This window comes from Polypterus senegalus, chromosome 1, assembly GCF_016835505.1.
Source record: "Polypterus senegalus isolate Bchr_013 chromosome 1, ASM1683550v1, whole genome shotgun sequence".
NCBI classification, from domain to species: domain Eukaryota; kingdom Metazoa; phylum Chordata; class Cladistia; order Polypteriformes; family Polypteridae; genus Polypterus; species Polypterus senegalus.
Window position 1 is genome coordinate 81,843,087 of NC_053154.1, and position 23,084 is coordinate 81,866,170.

The 23,084-nt window shown below is 35.5% G+C and overlaps 1 protein-coding gene across 2 annotated transcripts in view; it reads right to left on the reverse strand.

Annotated features, from left to right (window-relative positions):
* Positions 1–23,084, reverse strand: part of LOC120528132 (sorting nexin-27-like) — a 154,797-nt gene that overhangs the window by 53,448 nt on the left and 78,265 nt on the right. For both annotated transcript variants that reach the window (XM_039752191.1, XM_039752198.1), the window contains exons 6-7: positions 20,941–21,019; positions 10,416–10,579 (exon numbers count right to left, since the gene is read on the reverse strand). In XM_039752191.1, coding sequence (XP_039608125.1) covers positions 10,416–10,579; positions 20,941–21,019 — 243 coding nt within the window. The remainder of the gene's footprint in view (positions 1–10,415; positions 10,580–20,940; positions 21,020–23,084) is intronic.

Consider the following 23,084-nt stretch of genomic DNA (forward strand, 5'->3'; position numbering starts at 1 on the left):
AATTTGTTTTTCGAACACATTATAATTAATGCTTAATGCCCATGTTATTGTATTTTTGCCAATTAAATAATAAATATCTGAGTGGTATATCAATGTTTTACTGAAAATAGCAGCTAACTTATTCATGCAGAAATAAGGGGTTTTGTCTTGGTATAATGAATGGTTCTCTAAAGAGATAAGCAACTGCTTTACAGGTCAGTAAGTTTGTTTTATCTATCATTTAAGCTGAAGCAGATGACAAGCAGAATACAAAAGTAACATAATACTAATTAAAAATGGCCACTGTCCTCCTGCTTTGTATTTTCTTGTCACAGCTATAGAATATGAATTTCAGGTCTAATTCATTTTCAATTGATAATCTAATCATATTTTGAAAGATAAGGTATATATTTTTTTAAAATTAGAGGCATGTAGTTAAGCATTTCAAAAAAAGGAAACATGATCTGTATATATTGTAAGCAAGGTCCTTGTACCAAATTTGCTACAAACCAGAATAAAAAGGTGCGACAGGCTACCGTCCTAAATACCAGAACCATTTTCTTCAAATACTTCACTATGTACTAAATATCCACATTATTTTAATATTATTATATTGACATAATAGATGGATAACTGTACAGCTACAGCAATAGTGTAAAGCATCAAAAGTAACTTGCATTACGTAGTTTGATTACTTTTTACAGTAACAAGTAACCTAGCGCAATATTTTATTGAAATAAAAAATACCTGTGCTGGTATTAGCACAACAGAAATGGGTGAAAGGCAAGAATCATAACGATGCACCACTCCTTTGCAAAGTGCAACCGCAAAGTCAAGCAGAAAGGAGTGTGCTGCGTGCAATCCAGTAAGAAAACCATAAATAAAATTGTTAGTTTAGTTTTAATCCAGCTATTTGCTACAAATATGTTTAAATAATGTGATCAAGTGAGGCAGAGGCCAGTGTTCATAATAAGAATCATCAGGGGCTCAGGTCAAGGATGTAAAAAGGGGATGAATGTTATTTATTGATAGATAGATAGATAGATAGATAGATAGATAGATAGATAGATAGATAGATAGATAGATAGATAGATAGATAGATAGATAGATAGATAGATAGATAGATAGATAGATAGATAGATAGATAGATAGATAGATAGATAGATAGATAGATAGATAGATAGATAGATAGATAGATAGATAGATAGATACTTATTTCAGGGCACATGAAGGACTAAACATATTTATAAAACATATTTGTTTTCGGATTCACTGCCTTAACTATTTTGAAAAGATGAGAGCTACCAAAAAAAAAAAAAAAAGACAATGTTCCATAAATTATAACTTTTAAACTAGATTTTAGATACATTCCACTTTCAGGGATTATTCTTTAGTATTAGATGCATTTAACGTTTAAAATAGTTGGTCCGTAATTGTATACAGTAATCCCTCGCTATATCGCGGATTTTAAATGTAAGCATATCTAAATATATATCACAGATTTTTCGCTGGTTCGCGGATTTCTGCGGACAATGGGTCTTTTAATTTATGGTACATGCTTCCTCAGTTTGTTTGCCCAGTTGATTTCATACAAGGGACACTATTGGCGGATGGCTTAGAAGCTACCAAATCAGAGCATGTATTACATATTAACTAAAACTCCTCAATGATTTAAGATATGCTTTCTGCGCGGTGCTTGATTGTTTGCTTTTCTCTCTCTCTGACATTCTGTGCGCCTGACGGAGGGGGTGTGAGCAGAGGGGCTGTTTGCACAGAGGCTGTTTGCCTAGAGGATACCGACGCTCCTCTACAAAATGCCGCTTTATCACGGTGCTTCGGCATACTTAAAAGCACGTATCGATTTTTTGATTGTTTGCTTTTATCTCGCTCTCTCTCTCTCTCTCTCTGACATTCTCTGCTCCTGACGGTGCTCCTTTGAAGAGAAGATATGTTTGCATTCTTTTAATTGTGAGAAAGAACTGTCATCTCTGTCTTGTCATGGAGCACAGTTTAAACTTTTGACTAAAGGGTGTTATTTCATGTCTAGAGGGCTCTAATAATGTTAACAGTGTGGGAGAGTTTATAAGGGCTTAAAATATATAAAAATAACCATACAAACATATGGTTTCTACTTCACGGATTTTAAGCTATCGTGGGAGGTTCTGGAACGCAACCCCCGCGATCGAGGAGGGATTACTGTATTTGCTAATTTATGGCTTGATGAAAACTGCATAAAAAAGAAATGTCTTTCATGCTGTAGAATACCTTTTGGCTCTCTATTTACCCTAAAACACGTGAAATCTTTCAAATTTTGATAGGTATTACTCATTTTACAGATCTTCCTTAGCAACTACAGGTGTCCATCTGAAGGAAATCAAACCTTTTGATTTATGAGGAATTAAAATGAAGAAAAAAATAAATCACGTCATGTCTATATTTCTAATACGTACTGACCACGTGTGACAAAGTCTACCATAAAAATACTTACACAACTGGAAAAAGCTTTTTTAAATTAGAAAATAGACAAAATATTAAGTTGCTCCCTGAACCAAATTAAATTTAATAAGGAATCCAACATGGCATTTTTGACTACAAAGAGAAATGCAAAGTATGGAGCTACTGTATACTGCTTATAACATAATCATGGACCTGTGTAAAATTATTCTAAAAATGCATCAGTGAATTCATATACTGTATGTACTTTATGTTTAAAATACTAAAAGAAAATTTGCTTTTATTCTGCCATATTCTGCTAAACCCAGTTCTACAACTGAAAGCAGACTGTAAAGAAACAGTGTCAACTTTAAGAGTTTGAACAATGCATAGATATCCTTTTTCATGTCCTTTGAAAGTTTATCCTTCCTACCCATTTATGTAAGTAGTCCATCAATGACCTTAAGGATTTGCACAAGAGGGACCCATAGGATGCATAAGAAAGACTTGTACATTTTGTTTCTCCTTTGATGATGCATAAATGTTGCCTATCCACCAATATTGGTCTAAGACAAACACAGCACATTTCCCAGGAGCTGCATCTGTGAGACAGAATCCTGATTTAACAGTACTTGAAAAATTACTTTTGGGTGATTCCCAAAGCCACACTGAAGTTAGGACCATTTGACACCCTGCTGCCCACAGCTAGTTTAGAATGAATGGCACAAGTGGATGGATGTCTCTTGTTCCTAAAATAGCGGCTAATCTAGAAAATCTTGTCTTCAGCTCTTTTTTCCCCCCACTCTGTGAAAATTGCTCTTTAGCAACTCAGATAAAATTGATGCTCTTGATAGTTTGATTGAAGGTACCAAATCCCTAATATGTGCATCTTACAGACAGACCTCAGAATGTGAGTCTCGGGAACAGCAGGTCTGGCATGGTGGTCAGCAACACAGAAGCGCTGCAGAGGACTATACTTTCTCCGGTCCTGTTCAGCGTATATACATCGGATTTCCAATACAACTTGGAGTCCTGCCACGTGCAAAATTTGCAGACGATACTGCTATCGTGGGCTGCATCAGGAGTGGGCAAGAGGAGGAGTACAGGAAACTAATCAAAGACTTTGTTAAATGGTGCGACTTAAACCACCTACAACTAAACACCAGCAAAACCAAAGAGCTGGTGGTGGATTTTAGGAGGCCCAAGCCCCTCGTGGACCCTGTGATCATTAGAGGTGACTGTGTGCAGAGGGTGCAGACCTATAAATACCTGGGAGTGCAGCTGGATGATAAATTGGACTGGACTGCCAATACTGATGCTCTGTGTAAGAAAGGACAGAGCCGACTGTACTTCCTTAGAAGGCTGGCGTCTTTCAACATCTGCAATAAGATGCTGCAGATGTTCTATCAGGTGGTTGTGGCAAGCGCCCTCTTCTATACGGTGGTGTGCTGGGGAGGCAGCATAAAGAAGAGGGATGCCTCACACCTGGACAAACTGGTGAGGAAGGCAGGCTCTACTGTAGGCACGGAGCTGGACAGTTTAACATCCGTGGCAGAGCAAGAGGCGCTGAGCAGGCACCTGTCAGTCATGGAGAAACCACGGAATCTGCTGTATCCACTGAACAGTGTCATCTCCAGGCAGAGGAGCAGCTTCAGCGACAGACTGCAGTCACTGTCCTGCTCCACTGACAGACTGAGGAGATTGTTCCTCCCCCACACTATGCGACTCTTCAATTCCACCCGGGGGGTAAACGTTAATATTATTCAAAGTTACTGTCTATTTTTACCTGCATTTTTATTACTTTTTATTTTAATATTGTTTTTTGTATCAGTATGCTGCTGCTGGATTATGTGAATTTCCCTTTGGGATTAATAAAGTATCTATCTATCTATAAAAACAAAGTTAAAACATTATTAAAAAACATGTCAGAAACAAGACATCAAATAAGAAACCTCAAATTATATATAAAAAAAAAAATAAAAGAGGAACATTTAACACCAAGCTTATGATCCATCAGATGGCTTCCTAGAATGCTTCTTTCCTTGTATTAAAAATTTTAAATGAGGTATGTGGCAAGGTGAAAAAGATAAACCAGTGGGATGAAATACTGCAAACGAATGAAAGTGGGCAGTGAACATTCATCTGTCTAAAAGATCATTTAAACATTTAGTCTATCAATGTTAGATTGCAAAAAACATGCAGTCCCAAAATGAAACAATGGGTGCCACTCACAGGGCACAGTTGCTGATAAGCCCTAAGGTTGGGTTTTCAGCTTCTAACAGTACACCCATAACATCCATGCAACTCTTTTCATCTCTCCCCAACACTGAACTGGTAAAAGGGTTTTATTTGTTTGTGGGGCAATGTGCACCCCTCCAATGGCTCTTTGTCCAGAGCACAGAGCACTCATATTTGACCTACACTTATGCAGGATTTTGTCACTTGTTTAAAATGTGAAGCACTGTGCCTCACTGACTATGCTACTTGATGGGGTCAGGTGTGGCTTTTTACCACTTCCAGGTGAGCTCAATGCATTATGCAATATGTCTCTTGAAAACATTAAGAAATAACAAATAGCTACATAAATGAATAGCTTAAAGCTGCTGTTATACATACTTGGGCAGTATTCTGCCACCAAGTAGAAGCCACTATAACTTGTGCAATTAACATAAAAATACTATTGCAAAGGTGTTTTTTGTTGAGTTGATGTTTCCAATGACCAGCATAATGGCAATGATTTAAAAGGAGCATGCTGACGGTGTGCTCTTTAACTGATCAAGCCAATAACATTTTTGAAATTACAAATTGTTAGAATGTGGTAGAAATAAATGCTTCATGCATCAATCATTTTATTGGTGGAGCAGTTCACCTGAGCAATACCTAAGTTATCAGTTTGAAAACAGTGTCTGCATTTCCAGAGCAAAACCAAAAGGTGGTGCTGAAAAGAGAATTGCATTCTCATCTTAATCAAAGTGAACAAAGCAGCATGGTGGTGTTTAAGGTTCAACAGTTTAGGTCAACCATCACTGTAATTTGTGGTGATTGCTGCTCTGCTTCCTATTCAGGCAGTTAGAGAAATTACTCCAGTAGACATGATTTGCAATGCTGGACCAAAACACAGTGAAGCAAATTGCATGAAGCAGCCAATCCTTTCAGAGTAAAACAGCAAAGCTCTTATTCATTAAGTGTTTAGTGGTTATACCTGAGTAATGTTCACCCTTTCTCTGCGTTAAGATTAACTCAGCATTGCACACTTTCTCTACAGGGCTTATATTTGTTCCTTCATACAAAGAAAGAAAAAAATTCCACCTGTAGATTTAAAAATCAAATGTGCTGAGAAAGAAATAAACATTTAATACCTAGGTCTCAACAGAACAGTATATATAGCACAGCAGGGAAGAAGATCTGAGCATTTTTGTCAAATCTTTTCTCTTATATATTCGCAAGCAAGATCATTGTTACTGTCTGCGGTATACAAAGAGCTATTTCATTCAACAGCAATTTCTTTATTTTGTAGTGCCTCCTGTTTAGGATACTCTTTCAGAAAACTGAAACAATAATGCAGCAAATTATACTTCATTAAACAAAAATAGTGGAAATATTGGGTCATATTAATGCTATCTATCCATTGCTAAATTGAGGGCTATGGGAAGTCAAAACTTCACTTAACAGAAAGGCATACTACACAGAAACAGATCAGGTATATAAGTCAAACAAAAGAATATGTACCTGTATACAAAACCAGTTTCAGAAACTTGTTGTGTAAGATTCAAGCAGGGCAACCATATGTTTGGGGCTTTGCATATTTCTCTCCATTATTAATTCTGCCTTCACTTAGCAGATTGCAATAATTTGTGTATATTCGAGGTTAAATTTATTTAAATCTATTATTAAATAGAAATAATTCATTTTGCTTTAATTTAAAGTACTTCTGTTAATATCCACCTTAATAAAAGGATAAATGTCTTTGTGTCAGTTATTTGTCTGTCATTCCAACAGATGGCACATCACAAATACTTGTAGATACAACATACATTGCATTTGTCAGTTTAACAGATGGAAAAAAAACTGCTTTTACAAATCCCATACAAAACAACATATAACAGAGACATATGCATTGCATTTTTCATTCCAATAGATGGTGCATCACAAAGATTTGTAGTAATGCATTTTATTACTACATGAATTACAAAATACATTCTAATAGATGGTGCACTACAAATGCTAATGCTGAGGTTTACATTGATTATTTAAAATTTGATCTTATCTTAGATGGGTAGCGCAGATAGTTTAGACAATAACAATATACTGTAAATAATAAAAGGGTACACAGTTGAATTTTATATTTATCCAGAAGGACACTGTGTACTATTACATATGTGAGCAGAAACTGAACATCCTTAGTGGAAATTCAACTGAAAAACAAATCATGTAATTTACAAGTATTTAAAATTAATTTTTTCCTAATGCAAAGCCTTGTTACTAGTAATGAATAACAATAAAGAATGTCAATGGCAGGAAGGATTGCCAAGAAATCACATGAAGAATGAGGGAGAGTAAAACGTTTTGAAAACCTTCTCTTTTTCCAGTTAGAGTGGAACCAGAAAATTAGGAAACATTGCTTATGGAATGAGCCGACTATTTTGTCAATTGTAGATGACAAGCTGACAATACTAAAGGAGGATTATTTGTCCTTTGTTTCTGACAGTTCCCTTTCAGTTCAAAATTAGGTCTGAAAGTACTGTAAATCCACAAAGTTCAGTACAAAGTGTTTTAAGCACCACAGACCTCACTTTACTCACAGCCACAAATGGTGTAGGTCATAGGTGTGAAATATTGAATGAAACGGGGAGTTGCTTTTTCCCCAGTCAGACACAAGTGTAAAGGTTCTAGCATTTTGTCAGTATTGCTGAAGGCAACCAAGTAAAGGTGTCACTTCAGATCTACACATTTTTGCATTATTGTGGCACTTGTAAACCATGCTGAAGTTCTGGAGAAGATTTTATATGTTTTAAATTTCTGAATACTGTGAATTTATACCACAGCAGATACACACATACAATACACAGAAGAACAATTACTTTTTTCACAGATAGGATGCTATTAAAATCTTTCATTTGAATGCACAAATGTTCACCCTTCTGACTGAAATAAATGACTGCTGCAATAAAAAATAGAAGCAAAGAGTAAAATTAAAAAAGCATGACGGCTTTAACATAAAATGTTACTGTGTCTTCTGTGTACTGGTAAGTACTTCGAAACCTTTACTACTTGAATAGTTAAATAAGGTTCTGATCTTCGTGACAAGTGTTCCACTTTTGCTTAGGGCAGCATTTTTGGTTGTAATCTACCCTTATTGTATTTAAAGGTATATGTTCCCTAATGCTCTCCTTAGATGTACACAGCATTTTTGCATTTTGCAGTTGAGTGGAAAAAAAAAAAAAAAAAATTATCATTAACCAAGCAGAATGAAAGCCTAAAAGGTACAACAGTGTTCTAAATAATACATATGTACAGGTGTTTATTCATTGCTAGACCTCCTCACCCAGGCAGCAGTAGTAGGTTCAAGGCAGGAACCATTCAAACACAATTAGAATTACTTAACTTGGGAAAACTGGGTATCCAATCAACCTAACCTACCAGACATTTGGAACAAGCAAGATTAAAAAGCCACAGAGACACTGGAAGAGACCAGGCCTGGGACTTGAATCTACCATGCTGGAACTAAAAGACAGCAGCGCTGTCCATACCACTCTTCAAAAGTACAGCTAAAACAAAATATTACTAATGGAAACATTGTTATTAAGATATTAATTTTAAGAACTTCCATCCATCCAACTTGACACTACAAATTATTATCAGTCTGCCAGAACTCATTGGCATAAATATTTTAAAATTAAAATAACAGCGGAACCTTATATCAAGTAGCTACAGTAACAGTACTAAAGCATAAAACCTAAATGTCACTGAACATCTGTGTGTCTATTTGACCTCTCATTCATCACTCATCAAAATAATAGTTTGATCTGTACGACATTACACAAGTACCACAATCAGAGTGATAAAGCGGTCTTCGCTTTCACACACACTACTAACAGCATTTACATTGAATTATTTTTAAATGATTAAATATCTTTATCCTTTGAATGATAACACATGACATAATTCAAGTAAATGAGATCTGTCTGTAGTCTCTTCATCAATGTGTTACCTATGAGCAAGTCTTTTTCTAATTTATCCTCATGCGTATATATATATATATATATATATATATATATATATATATATATATATATATATATATATATATATATATATATATATATATATAGTAAATGTCTTGAAATTACACTACTTTACCATAACATGTCATTATGTATATTTTCAGAAATACGTCTTACTTGTATTTCTGAATGGATGAATAGTAATTTTCTCAAGCTAAATAAAGAGAAAACTGAAATTTTAGTGATTGGTAATAATGGATTCAATGAGGTTATTACAAATAAACTTGATGCATTAGGATTAAAAGTCAAGACGGAAGTAAAAAACTTAGGGGTAACTGTTGACTGTAACCTGAATTTTAAATCTTATATTCATTAGACCACTAGGACAGCATTTTTTCACTTAAGAAACATAGAAAAAGTTAGACCTCTTATATCATTGAAAGATGCTGAGAAATTAATTCACGCTTTTGTTTTCAGTCGACTAGATTACTGTAACGCACTCCTCTCAGGACTACCCAAAAAAGACATAAATCGTTTGCAACAAGTGCAGAATGCAGCTGCTAGAATCCTAACTAGGAAAAGAAAATCCGAACACATTCCTCCAGTCTTGATGTCACTACACTGGTTACCTGTGTCTTTCAGAATTGACTTTAAAATTTTGCTTATGGTTTATAAAGCCTTAAATAATCTTGCTCCATCTTATATATCGGAATGTCTGACACCCTATATTCCAAATCGTAACCTTAGATCTTCAAATGAGTGTCTCATTAGAATTCCAATAGCAAAACTTAAAAGAAATGGTGAGGCGGCCTTCTGCTGCTATGTACCTAAAATCTGGAATAGCCTGCCAATAGGAATTCGACAAGCTAATACAGTGGAGCACTTTAAAACACTGCTGAAAACACATTACTTTAACATGGCCTTCTCATAACTTCACTTTAATTTAATCCAAATCCTGAAACTCTGAATGTTCAATTCATTATAATAACTACTCATGGTGGCTCCAAAATCAGTACTAACCTCTACTCTCTCCTCTGTTTCTTTTTCCGGTTTCTTTGTGGTGGCGGCCTGCACCACCACCACAACCTCTCAAAGCATCATGATGCTCCAACATTGATGGACTAAAAGCCAGAAGTCTACATGACCATCATCATCAAGTCCTTCCAAGATAGCCCTAAATACAAAGAGGACTGTTTCATTTATGTTAGGTAGAATGCCCAGAGGGGACAGGGCGGTCTCATGGTCTGGAATCCCTGCAGATTTTATTTTTTTTCTCCAGCCGTCTGGAGTTTTTTTTTTGTCTTTTCTTTCTTTTCATTGGACCTTACTCCTATTCTATATTAATTAATGTTGACATTTTTTCTTACTGTGTCCTTTATTTTTCTATTCTTCATTATGTAAAGCACTTTTAGCTACATTTTTGGTATGAAAATGTGCTATATAAATAAATGTTGTTGCTGTTCTACGTTGCCTCTTGTTTTTTACCTCTTGTAACCCCCTTAGATCCAAAAAAATATTTTGAAACTGTATTGTGAGCTAGAATGTCACTTTTTGTGACATTTATTGTGGTATGTGCAATTTCACAATGCTAAATTGAAAATCAATACTTTTATTATCTTAACACAATAGACCAACTTAAAAATAAATACATTAAAAATGTGATCCACTGGAAGGAAACTAGATGACAGATCATGAGCATTCTTATAGAATCTATGTGAAAAACTGAAATGGAGAACTCTCATCTTGTAAAAGCACAAGAGGAGAACCTAAAATCTGTACCTGATGGAAGCAATATGCAATAGCGAGGTCATTGTCATTTAACAACACTTCCTCCTCTGTAGTGAATAGCCATTTCCTGATTGCAAGACATGTTCCTGGCATCGCAGAGGTGTAGTTCTGAATGTATATCTTGTGAGGAAATTCGTTGGGAGCCAGCTTCCGAACTGCAAAACACCCACAGCAAAAGAATAAAAAAAGAATCGAAAAGGATTTATATAGATAAATAAGAACATTATTTTTAACAATAGTTATCTATTATATATTTTTCCTTGAGAAAAAACTGTGTAAACTTTGAATAAACACAAATAAGCACTGATATAATACAAAATAAGAAAAATGTTTTATGTTTTCCAAAAGACAGTATATATTTTTTGAGATCGCTAAAACATTACACTGCATGCTTCACACACACACACACACACACACACACACACATACATATATATATATACATATATATATATATATATATATATATATATATATATATATATATATATATATATATATATATATATATATATATATATATATATAGACAGAGGTTCTCTTATCTATAGACAGTTTCCAATTCTCCTTAACACCAGTGTAATACCAATAGTCTTTTAACACCCAGTAATCTCAGATTTAACACCCACATCTCAGATTTTTTGCAATGTACTGCATTCCCACTTTCTTTCCAAAAACATGTAATCAATTTTTTTCATTTAAAGTTTCCACAAACTGATCCCCAAGAAATAATTTTAAGACATCCCTAATGAAGGCACTGCTTACTAGATATGCTATAAAACTACCAGCTAATGCTGGCAGAAAGATGCACTAAAAAGTCTCCTTTAACTTCACTGCAAAAACATTTAAAATAATAAAATTTTATAAGCATCCAGTTACGCTGCAATGTTGCAAAAAGAAAAAAATGAAAAATAAAAAGTAATTTTAATTATTTGGAAAAGTGTTCAATGTCAAAGACTGCCTTTTTAGAAAGAGTTATGACTGCATGTTGTGTTGTCCAAGAAGGTTTAGAGAGATTTTTCAATCAAATAAAACTTGAAATAGATACTCAAGGAAAGAAATGTAAAAAAGTCAGAAGTGACTATTACTCTTCATGATTTAAGTCTGTGAGCTTTATATAAGACTGCAGGTTAAAAATGAAAATAATGTGGAAACTGTTTCAGAGAACGATTTCTAACTAAACAAATGATGTATATTGTATGCAATATAAAAATGACTATAGACTGAAAGGAAATGATAATGAGTTACTAAATGAATATTAACATTTCTATTTATTAAAAGAATCACAAAATCTACTAAGCAAACTATGGAGTCAATTTTCTATTTTCTGTTGTGGAAGAATAATTTTAGGGGAACAGCATTCATCTTAAAGAAATAGAATAAAGGGTTAATAAATGTGGGAAACCAAATAAAGGTGAAGTGAACAACCAAATGTACACTGAAATGTAAGATTTGGTTTAGGAAAAATACTGAGATGGTCAAGTAAATAAAGAATGTACCAGAAGAAATGTTGATGTAATATACAAAATGTACTGAAGGATGACTAAGAAATCAGTAGATGTCCTATAAACGAGAATGGACAGTTGTGGTATGCACAGAAATTTCAAGGGTGGTGTCTAATCTCAAAAGGAATAAGAAGAACCAGAATATAATACAATAGACTTTTATTTAATATAAATATTTGGGTGTAAACCAACCAGAGTAAAATGTATGCATTGAATGACACTGAATGTAAATTCAACAGTTTATAAAATTAACCTCTATCCTTTGTTTCTCTGACCATTCTGTAACGGACTGCTTTTGAAGAATGCTCCCTCCAAGGCATTTTACTGAGGAGTAATTAAAAGATACAATGAACAGCTTTTCTCCTGCCTGATTACTTAACTGTTCTATTAAATGATATTTGTTTCTTTAATATGATGTTAAATTTCGAGCAGCTTTTTGCGTCCAACGTTAAGGCGATTCGTACCCTGGAGGGAACTCCCGGCAGAATATGAAAAGATGCGATGCTGACATAGTAATTATAGTGCATCCGAAATAAGGACTGACTTGTTTCCATCTGCATGGGACTCCCCTCCGGAGGATGCGATAGTCAGACCTGAAATGGTAGGAGGCATGTTCATTCATTCTTTTGGGGATAAGGGGCTGGGTTAGATGTCATGCTGTGGGAGTGCTTTTTCTTAGAGTTAGGATAGTTAGTGTAGTTAGGTTAATGCCAGTTTGGCAAAAGGTCTCAGTAGACAATAATGCTGTTAAATGGATTGAGAAATTCTGGGTTCAAGTCCCAGGAACGTAGTAAGGGGGATAGTGCCCCCGCCTTAGTAAAAAGGAGGATAAAATCCTCCCTGAGGTAATAAGGTTGCAACCAGTGGGAGGAAGAATACCACAGGAAGATAAGGCTAAAAGTTAGAATAAAATAGTACTATAATTAGAGTAAACAATTTACCCTGCGTGGTATGTGGAAAATGTTAACTAGTAAGAAAAAGGAATATGTAAGGTTTATGTAGACTTTGTATGTTCTGTGAAAATAAATGAGCCCATATTTTTTCTGTGAAAATAAATGAGCCCATATTTTTTTTGTGCCAGGCATAGTGTGTAAGTAAATAGGCATCTTTAGTGTGCAGCGAATTGAAAGAAAATAAATGATGCAACTATTGTGACTGAGAGATTGCATGTGTAAATTGATGCTGTAGGGCTAGGAAGTCAAAGGCTGATAAATATATACAACAGAAGACAGGTCTCTTGAATTTAGAAAACAGAGTAATGGCCTGTGGCCGAAACAGGTTTAGGAAGGAAGATTTTGTACAGAGGAATGTGCCTTTTTTTGACTGGTGTTTTTGTTGGCAACAAGTGTTCAGAACCTGAGAGTAAGTGGAGTGACGATGAAGTAGGAAGGAGGGCGAGAAGGAAGATCCCTTTAACATATTGTAATGAGGGTGATTGGTTAATAAATATTTTTAAAATAGTCAAATCTGCGAAGTTGCACATCTGGAAAATAAGAGAAAAGTATAGAGGACGTGTGAAAGGGACTTTTGTCTAAAATGTAATGGTATTAAATTAAGTGTTCAGAGAGTCTACTAAAAATATATTGTGCACACAAATTTAGAAATATCTAATACATTTCCAGAGCGCTGAGTTAATTTGGGTTAAAATGTGAGTTTTTAAAATGTGCAATCTATACTAATAAAAGGCAAAGCCCTCACTGACTCACTCTCTGACTCATCACTAATTCTCCAACTTCCCATGTAGGTAGAAGGCTGAAATTTGGCAGGCTTATTCCTTACAGCTTACTTACAAAAGTGAAGCAGGTTTCATTTCGAAATTCTAAACGTAACGGTCATAACGGTCGACAACATCCACCATGTTGAACTTTCTTATATATGGCCCCATCTTCACGAAATTTGGTAGGCGGCTTCTCTGCGCTAACCGAGACCGATGTACGAACTTATTTCAGTGGTATGACGCCACTGTCGACGGCCATATTGAACTTTCCAACGTCACTAATTCTCCAACTTCCCATGTAGGTAGAAGGCTGAAATTTGGTAGGCTCATTCCTTACAGCTTACATACAAAAGTTAAGCAGGTTTCATTTCGAAATTCAATGTTTAACAGTCATAACGGTTAACAATGTCCGCCATGTTGAACTTTCTTATTCATGGCCCCATCTTCACGAAATTTGGTAGGCGGCTTCCCTGCGCTAACCGAAACCAATGTACGTACTTATTTCGGTGGTATGACGCCACTGTCAGCCGCCATATTGAACTTTCCAACGTCACTAATTCTCCAACTTCTCGTGTAGGTAGAAGGCTGAAATTTGGTACTTATTTCTGTGGTATGATGCCACTGTCGGCCGCCATATTGAACTTTTCAACGGTATTTGTTACTTATGGGCCCATCTTCAAGAAATTTGGTACGCGGGTTCCCAACGCTAACTGAATCCTACTTGCGTACATATATACGTCCATAGCCTGCAGCTCGGTCACCATGTGAGGCGGCGTTGGGTCCCCCATTCCAACGCCTCCCACGTTGTTGGCTGCCTGCCTATATAAGGTCGTTCGTCGCTCCAGTCTCTACATTCCGCTTTGCCATGGGATTCGCGTCTCCCTGCTGATAACTACAGCCTTTTTATTTAATCCACGGCTTCTCCGCTGTTTTATTGTTCATTTATTATGATTATAGTTATTGTGTAGGTATTTTAGACTTACTTTACATTGTACAGGTACCCATTTCCTTTATCATTCCAACCGCACCCCCATTAACATGTCTATCGAGGTGATCACCATCGATCAAAGAACTGTCACTTACCGAGTGGTTTCCATGCCCGGAGACAGCATCTACCTTTTCCATTCTCTTTGTTACATATTGCACAGCCATATCAGGCTCACTCTTGAGGAACATTGTGTCTTATGTATTGAATGACTGGGACAGGTTCAAGGTGTGGACTGATGACGGTACAGGTACAGGTAATTATTCTTCACAGGAGCACTATAAGAATGAAATGCTTAAGCCCTTCACCTATGCATCTGCATGTGAGTTGATGGCTGCCGGTGAATTGTTCGGTTGTCGCTTTCAACATCTCTTAAACATCTTAGATTGACAGGTGACGATTTCAGTAGTGGACACTTTGAGGTTTATGAATGCTTAAACTCTCAAAAGCTGGATATAAAGTTATCGATGAAACAGGTTGTATACTTACAACGCTTGACAGATGCCGAATATCTCTTCAACACAAGTCCTACAAATACTGTCGTAATTGAAACAAACCCTGAAACTCAAACCGATTATGACAGCAGATTTGAAACAAGATTACTGTTCACATGGCCAACTGTACGTTGCATGCTCAAGAGTAAGCTCAGCACACAGCTTGGTCATATTACAACTGGAGGGCCGAACTAACAATGTGGTATACAAAGAGATCCTTAACAAATAATTATTGGTATATTTTCCCTCAGTTTAAAAAGGTTTAATTTTCTTCTTAATAAAAATTTTAAGGCAGTACTCCGCCGCTGCAAAGCGCGGGTATTTTGCTAGTATTTGATAAAATGAAAACGTCTCCACTTTGCTTATAAAAATGTTTATACCAGTATGTATAAAACATCTTTCCTTCAGACCCTGATTAAGTCTTGGGAAAAATGTTCTTCGATACTTTTAAAATATAAAGGAGACAATTTCTTTCAAGGATAAACTGCTGCTGGTGTGTATGTATATATATATATATATATATATATATATATATATATATATATATATATATATATATATATATATATATATATATATATATATATATATATATATATATGTGTGTGTGTGTGTGTGAAGGTGCATATCTGTTATGGACATAAATGCTTTCCATGAGCTATTAGGTGACTGAAGTATGGTGGCGCAGTGATTGGCATTGTTGCCCCAGTAAAATAAAATGTAAACAACAAGAGGAAAAGTGTGTGCAAATGCTTTAAATAGTACATGCTAAATAATAATAAAACTTAACTATAATGTGTTAAACACTGTTTAAGTTTGAGTATGTTGTGCAATGTGAAAGATCTCTATGACTGAAGTGCATTTCAAGGAACATAACACTAGAATTACCAGAGCCTACGAAAAAGCTCGTAAATCCGTCCCACCTTAAATCGCTTCTTAAAATCGTTCACAGCTCTCCACCAGCGTCTTTTGTCATCTAAATGTGCTGATAATAATTAGGCTGCAAGCAGCCGGAGATTCCATCCCCCCACTGACTTAGAACGTGCACAAACTTCTCCCAGCTCATGCCTTGATTGATTTTCTGGGAGTGAAGTGGAGTTTTAGACTGGAAATAATAGATCGTTGTTTGGAACACACGCATTTCATGTCTGTTCCGTTTCTACAGTAATCTGTGTAAACACATTGTTAAAACAGAAACGTTTTTTATATTCTACTAGTAGATGACAAAATGTGGGCATAAACTATATAATGTATGAAGCCTGAAGTATCAAACAAATACTTTCACAAAAGGTACAAATTTAACACAACAATTGCGCTTTTATTCAAAAATATAACTGCAGAAACAAAAAGCCGCCTTAACATGCGACATTGACACCCGTTTATTAAGACTGCCTCTGTGGCGCAATAGAATCAGCTTGCCGACTGGGAATCAAAAGGTCGCGAGTTCGATCCTGCACCACTCCGTTTTGAGATGTAAACTGCTCTTAGTCTTACTATTTTAGAATAAAAACATACATTTTATTTCAGTCTGTAACAGCCGGTGTAATTTATGATACTTCCAAATGTTAGCTTTGTTTTTTTTTTTTTTTATCAATTTTATTATCTCAGCCGCGTTCACGAGCCCAAACACACCCCACCCCCGCATCTGACACTGCTGTTTTCACGTAGACGCACTGGAACACAGGTAAGTTCAGCTCCCTTCTACATCGGAGCAAGAATGCACATACCATTGCTTGCATACTAAAGTGTCAGCATGCCCTCTGCACACTACTTGTGACTTTAGGAAGTAAGTAAATAAAGGTAAATCGTGTCATAAAATGATTTCTTCAAAACGTCGAATGTTATCTATTTGGCACGGACATGTCTGCATGCACTTTTTGTGGCATTACACATGTATTTTTTGAATATATATATATATATATATATATATATATATATATATAAAAGAGAACTCCTGTAGCCACAATAAATGCCTTTATTAAATAAACAAACCAGGGATGAACAAGTTCCTTTCTACTGCAGCCACAGCCGCGACACACATAAAAAACATCAACAATAACTCATAAACTTGCAATATTATTTAGGAAAATCGCAACATTTTACTCAGCAAAAATTTGGATTATTTGTAAATAAAATCCATTGTCCTCTCTTTCCTCAAAAACAGTTCAATTACTCTGTCGTACAGATTATCCATGAGCTTCAGTTCCATCAAAACCTAATTTTCTATCGCCATCGAAGCTAATGCTGAAAGGCGAACCCGCCCTATGGTATTTCTGGCATAAGTTTCAATTCGCTTTAGGGCTGAAAATGTCCGCTTGACAGAAGCAGTGTACACAGGAATGCTCACCGCCAAATATACAAATGTGAACAGCTGCCCCATGCTCTCATTCAGATTTTTCTGATGAAGGAAGTCAAGGAGATCAGTGGGAGATTTTTCTGCAAAATCATCCATGGCATACATTATACATGGCATACAGTCAGTTCTGTTTTTAGCCGAGACAGATCAAAAAGTGCTCTGTGGCTCTTGTGTTAAAATGGAGAAGGCTGCATGCGTGAAATTTTTCTTGTATTCTCAAAACTTCTGGGGCTCGGGGAGCGTGACAAACATCAGGTTTTCGTGGTCTTGAAATCTGGTCTGTGTCTGGCAAATATTGTCCAGAATCCTGCCATGGAGTTGGCTGTAGTTCACACGACGATCTTTCGCTCGGAGCGTTTGCGGTGCGTTCAGTGGCCTCCGAGAGTTCCTCATAACGGCTTTTATCCAATCAAAGGGTATGAATACGGTGACGTTGCCATACGCCTGCTAGAGGGCCCTACTGACACCAACTCAAAATCTGATTGGTTGAAGCAACAGGTTAATCGACATTTACTCTGTGTTAGATTGCCTCCACAACAGATTGTGAAAGCCTCTCTGCCTGGCAACAAATGATGGCTAAAATATGATTGGTTAAATGCTTTAATACGAAACTCCGCCTCCCACGGCTATCGAGCTGCAGTCTATTACGGTATATGGACAAAAATACATTCTAGTTATGACCATTACGCGTAGAATTTCGAAATGAAACCTGCCAAACTTTTGTAAGTAAACTGTAAGTAATGAGCCTGCCAAATTTTAGCCTTCTACCTACACGGGAAGTTGGAGAATTCGTGATGAGTGAGTGAGGGCTTTGCCTTTTATTAGTATAGATAAATAAATAAACAAACATTCTCCAGGATAGCAAGAAAGCTGGTTATGAGCAGTGTCTAGGTAATGTTCTGTACTAAGATATGCTGTACAAAAGGGGGGTTAACTAACAAAAAAGGTAGACTGTACTTTTTCTGCAGATCATTGCTCTGGAGAAGCTGCAAGAAGCATCTCGGGATGACATCAATGAAAAAAGCATGCATGGACTATAGCCTTAACAAGAGGTCTTGGGTGAAAGAAATCAGTATTATTAAGCATAGCTAAATTTTATATATCAATATAATATATTTTATATATATCAATATTTTCTTTAAAGTATTGCATGTAATGGTGTGATGCACCAACTACCCTGAGAGCATTTTTTAAATTATAAGGCATTTGATACAGTATGAGAAGTTGATTTCTTTTCCCATAACTCCTTGTTCAAGTAATTTGAATATCTTAAATGTAAATTGGAATGTTAATGTTTGAATGACTACATTGCTGATAATAGGGTTCAACTTTATTTTCTATAATGTGATGCTCAAACTTCAAACTGAAACTTTCCAGACACTTATATTTCTCTCTGTGTCAATTTACTTAGTAAAATATTAGGTTAAAGAAAACAGCTGGGATATGAATATAGAAACTGTTTAGGTTTAAGATTAAAAGTTGAGAGGTAATAATAGATGTATTTTAAGATAACTATAACTTTTAAAAATAACCTGTTAGCCTTAGATTAAGTGAAATACAAATTTCTTTTCTAAATAATGTAAATCGCGAGACTGCACATAATTGACCAATATAATGTAATTAGAGCAATTGGCAAAGGGAATGTGGAGCTTAAGTGTTTTAGGTTATTTTTATCTTTTTTCTAGAAATAATTAGGAATTTACCAGTCCACACTGTGGATTTCTTCTTTGACTTCTGCTTGCTATGCTGGCTGAGAGATGTTCTCTGGAGGACACTGGTATTATATTACATTCGTGATGAAAAGGGGACCGAAAATGCCTGTCTAGGCTCCAGTTCGAGACTGGAATAAGAAAGTAAATACTTTAAAATCTTCTACAGGAACCTCCACAGAACACAACTATTTAACTAATAACCTCCACACTGCTCTACTTTCTCTTTTCTTTGGTTTAACTTGCTGCTCCTGGATATATTTGTGTTCTCTATAGGAGAACTATAACATTTGGCTCTTATGAACTTGTAATATTGTAGTGACTAAGGAGGGTGAGACACAAAACAAGTGCTGGAAATGTGGTACTCCAAAGATGCTGAGTTTACTGAACAAGAACTGAACAGAACAGCAACTTCCTCTGCCCGCTGTTTAGGGTCGCTAGGCATACCTATAAAACAACAAAATATCACTATTTGTTTGGTCTTTGCCCGTTTTTCGTACACTGTTGACTTTTGAGACTTCCTTTCTCTCTCCTCATCCATACACACATCCCCACACCCCCTTCCTTCCTGTCTCATTACTCCACCTGCACACACACCTTCTGTCTTTCTACGTAGTTGTAAAAACGCAGAGCCTGCCCTAAACAGAGTAAACAGAAAACATTAATTACAGTATTTACAATATTAATGGGACTGGTTTTCAGGGTTCTTGCTGACCGACAGATACCCTACTGCTCCACATTCCCTCTAAGGGGGAAAAGATTGATATTTAGTTTGCAAAGTTATATGTATACCAGTAATATAATTGCCACGGAGTAATTAAAAGATACAATGAACAGCCTTTCTCCTGCCTGATTACTGAATTGTCCTATTAGATGATGCTTGTTTCTTTAATAAGATGTTAAATTTCGACCACACTATTGAGTCAACAGTGATGAATAGCGGATTCTCAAAAGAGTGTACCTAATTGCTCTTCTAAGATGCTATGTTCTTTAAAGGAATGTGGCAGAAGTGTTCAGTGATACTTTAATTAAAAAGTTCCTTAAATAAAAATAAACATTCATTATTATCTGGTATTCCTACATATTCTACACACTAGTTGTTTGTTTTTACAGTCCAGGTTCTGCTGTATACACATGGCTGGCTACAAAATGCAGAGTGGCAGCAGGAGGCCTAGTCTATTTTCTCTATCAAGCACCTCTGACAAATTCCATTTTTATTAGTCACACAGTTTTGATAATGCCTATATGTGGATTTTAACAGTGAAATGGTTTCCAGTTTTTCCAAGGGTAGTCTTATTTTAAAATTTTTTGCTCAACAAAACATTTGCAAAAACAGGAATCAAAACACATAAATTCTGTTATTTCTTATGCAAAAACTGTCAACGAACTTTAAATGGACCAAGTTATTGCAATTAACATTGTACTTCATTTAAGTTTACTGTCTTTGTTATGCCAAGCAGAAGGAAGGAAAGAAAATTCTAATTTAAGAAAAACAGTATGATTGTTTAAATTTATATATTTTTTTCAGTGGGAACATAGATGGGTTAAGTCACTTGCTCAGGGTCAAAGAGCGAATGAGAAGCTTTTAAACCTTTAACTTAGGAAAGTTAAGGTTTAAGTACAATATTTAACCATTGGACTACACTGCTATGAAAATACTGGAACAAATTAAAGCCTTGTAAGAACATTTGATATCTTCTAATACATTTTACATGATTCTGAAATAAACGAGAATACAACTAAAACTTACCAAAGGAGTGATTGATAACTTCAAACAGTGCAAAGTAACTTGCAGTAATGCTGTCCATGCCCACTTTAGAGGCGACTGCCTGTAGAAAAAACATGTTTTGAGATAAATATTGAAAGTTAAACTATTCCTTTCATAACTTTTGTTTTAAATTATTTTATTATATGACAGATGGAGACAAAGACATAACCAATTTACAGTTTTTAGTAAATAAATGTTAGTGAACTGTGTTCTGTAATTGTCAAGGGGTACAGGGAGAAGTTGTTATTAGAAGAGAAGCAACATGAACGCAATTGATGCAGGCTATACCAGCAATTTACCAGTAAATTGTTGGGTCAAAGTCATGTGTGAATAACACCCAAACTGAGCATCCTGGGAAAGGCAACTTGGCAATTTCTTGTTTAAAGAAATAGTAAAAATCCCAATCTACTGGGCCTGCTTCTGTTTGACACATGGATAAAACAGCAGGCTAAAGCTTGTAAAATGTCCTATTGGCCACTGATAAGATGTGCAAGCAGAAAGGCAAGACTTTCTTCTTTTTATTCATAGTGTGTCCAGAGACTGAAGTAAGAGAGCTACACTTCACAAAAGCCAAGCTGAAAATTCTTAAGCATTATCAAACTCTGATGCAGCCATGCATTTTTGACTTCAGAGCCTCTGTTTGCTAAAAAGGGAGCAGATGGTTCGAGGACAGCAGAGCAGTGGTAGAAGAGGTGGTGCTCATACATATTAATGGCAATTCAAAAAAACCAACACACCTGAAGTTACCCTTCAACACTATTTTCTTTATTCCTTTCAGAAGTAACTAGAGTTTATAGCTTGGTTACAAAACTTTTGCATAGCTTCTCTGAATTAATCTTGAGTTAAGAAATTACAATTGTAAATAAATTTATGGAAACTTATTGGGGAATATTTCTAAAAATGCCTTAGGACAATAAAATCATAATGGATGAGGCTACTATATTATTACACATTAATATAGGAGTTATTAGGCCTTTGTATTCTCATTTGGGCTTCCTATGTAAACACTTCTAAGAACCTTATCCCAAAGGTTTTAGATGGCATGCCCCCAAGCACGGACAAAAATTACATAGGCAACAACTAATATCATTGAAAAACTTACTTATGGTTAGTAATGTATTTCTCACATCTGCTTTTAACAATTTTTGTCAAAATCTGTCTTGCCAGAACTGTTAACATTAATTCTAGCCACAGAGGTTTTATGTTTACAGCTCCCTCAATGACATTTAGATCCATGAGTAAAATAGCCATAATTAAGTAAGATAAACAAAGATAACTCCACTAATATGTTTGACTACAAGGATATGGTGAGTTTAGTGATACGTAGTGTTGTGTTTCTACTGTGCCAGGTAGTTTTAAATGTTTTTCTTCAGAAGACCGTGTTACATTATATTGAAAAATTCTAAAAAAAATTTCCTATGATTTTAAAAACATCAGCAGGCAAAGCACCTTAAAGCCTCATGCAGCGATCTTCTCTGGTCTTTTTAGATAAGGTTTCCTCTCTTAATAGAATAAATGCTGCATTCATTTGCGCCCAGCCTATAGTGTTTTCATATGGACTATTCAGTGAAATGCGAGTTAGCTGTTGATTTGTTAATTGATCTGCCAAAAAAAATTAGTAAAAGATAAACAGCATTTTATATGTAAATAAAAAGCAAAATAAACATTTAATGTGTATCACTTTGCTCCAAATGCAATTCGACCAAAAAAATGCATTTCTAGGTGATTGGGCCATATAGTTAAATTTAAACAATTGACTAAGGTGAAAGGTCAGCGTTACGTTGCAACTTGAGATTTTTCAGGAAGCTTTATATTGTCATATTTCCCAGTTAGTAGAGCATTCATTTAGAATTTCGAACTTGGCAACTTGGATTTACTATCTCTTTAAGAGCACGTCAACACAGCAAAATGGTTTCACAAACTGTTCTGATTCTTATTTTTGCAGTTGGTTAAAATGTACCTCATTAACTGAGCTAATTAACCTTGTAGTTCACTATTTCTTTTTTTTTTTTAATACAGGCACTTATTCTAACATTTTTCTTTATCATTTCTCTAAAATTATAATTTATCAATACAGATCCTGTCTTCTGGTGGAAATAAGATTTTGTTTAAAACAATTTTACAGT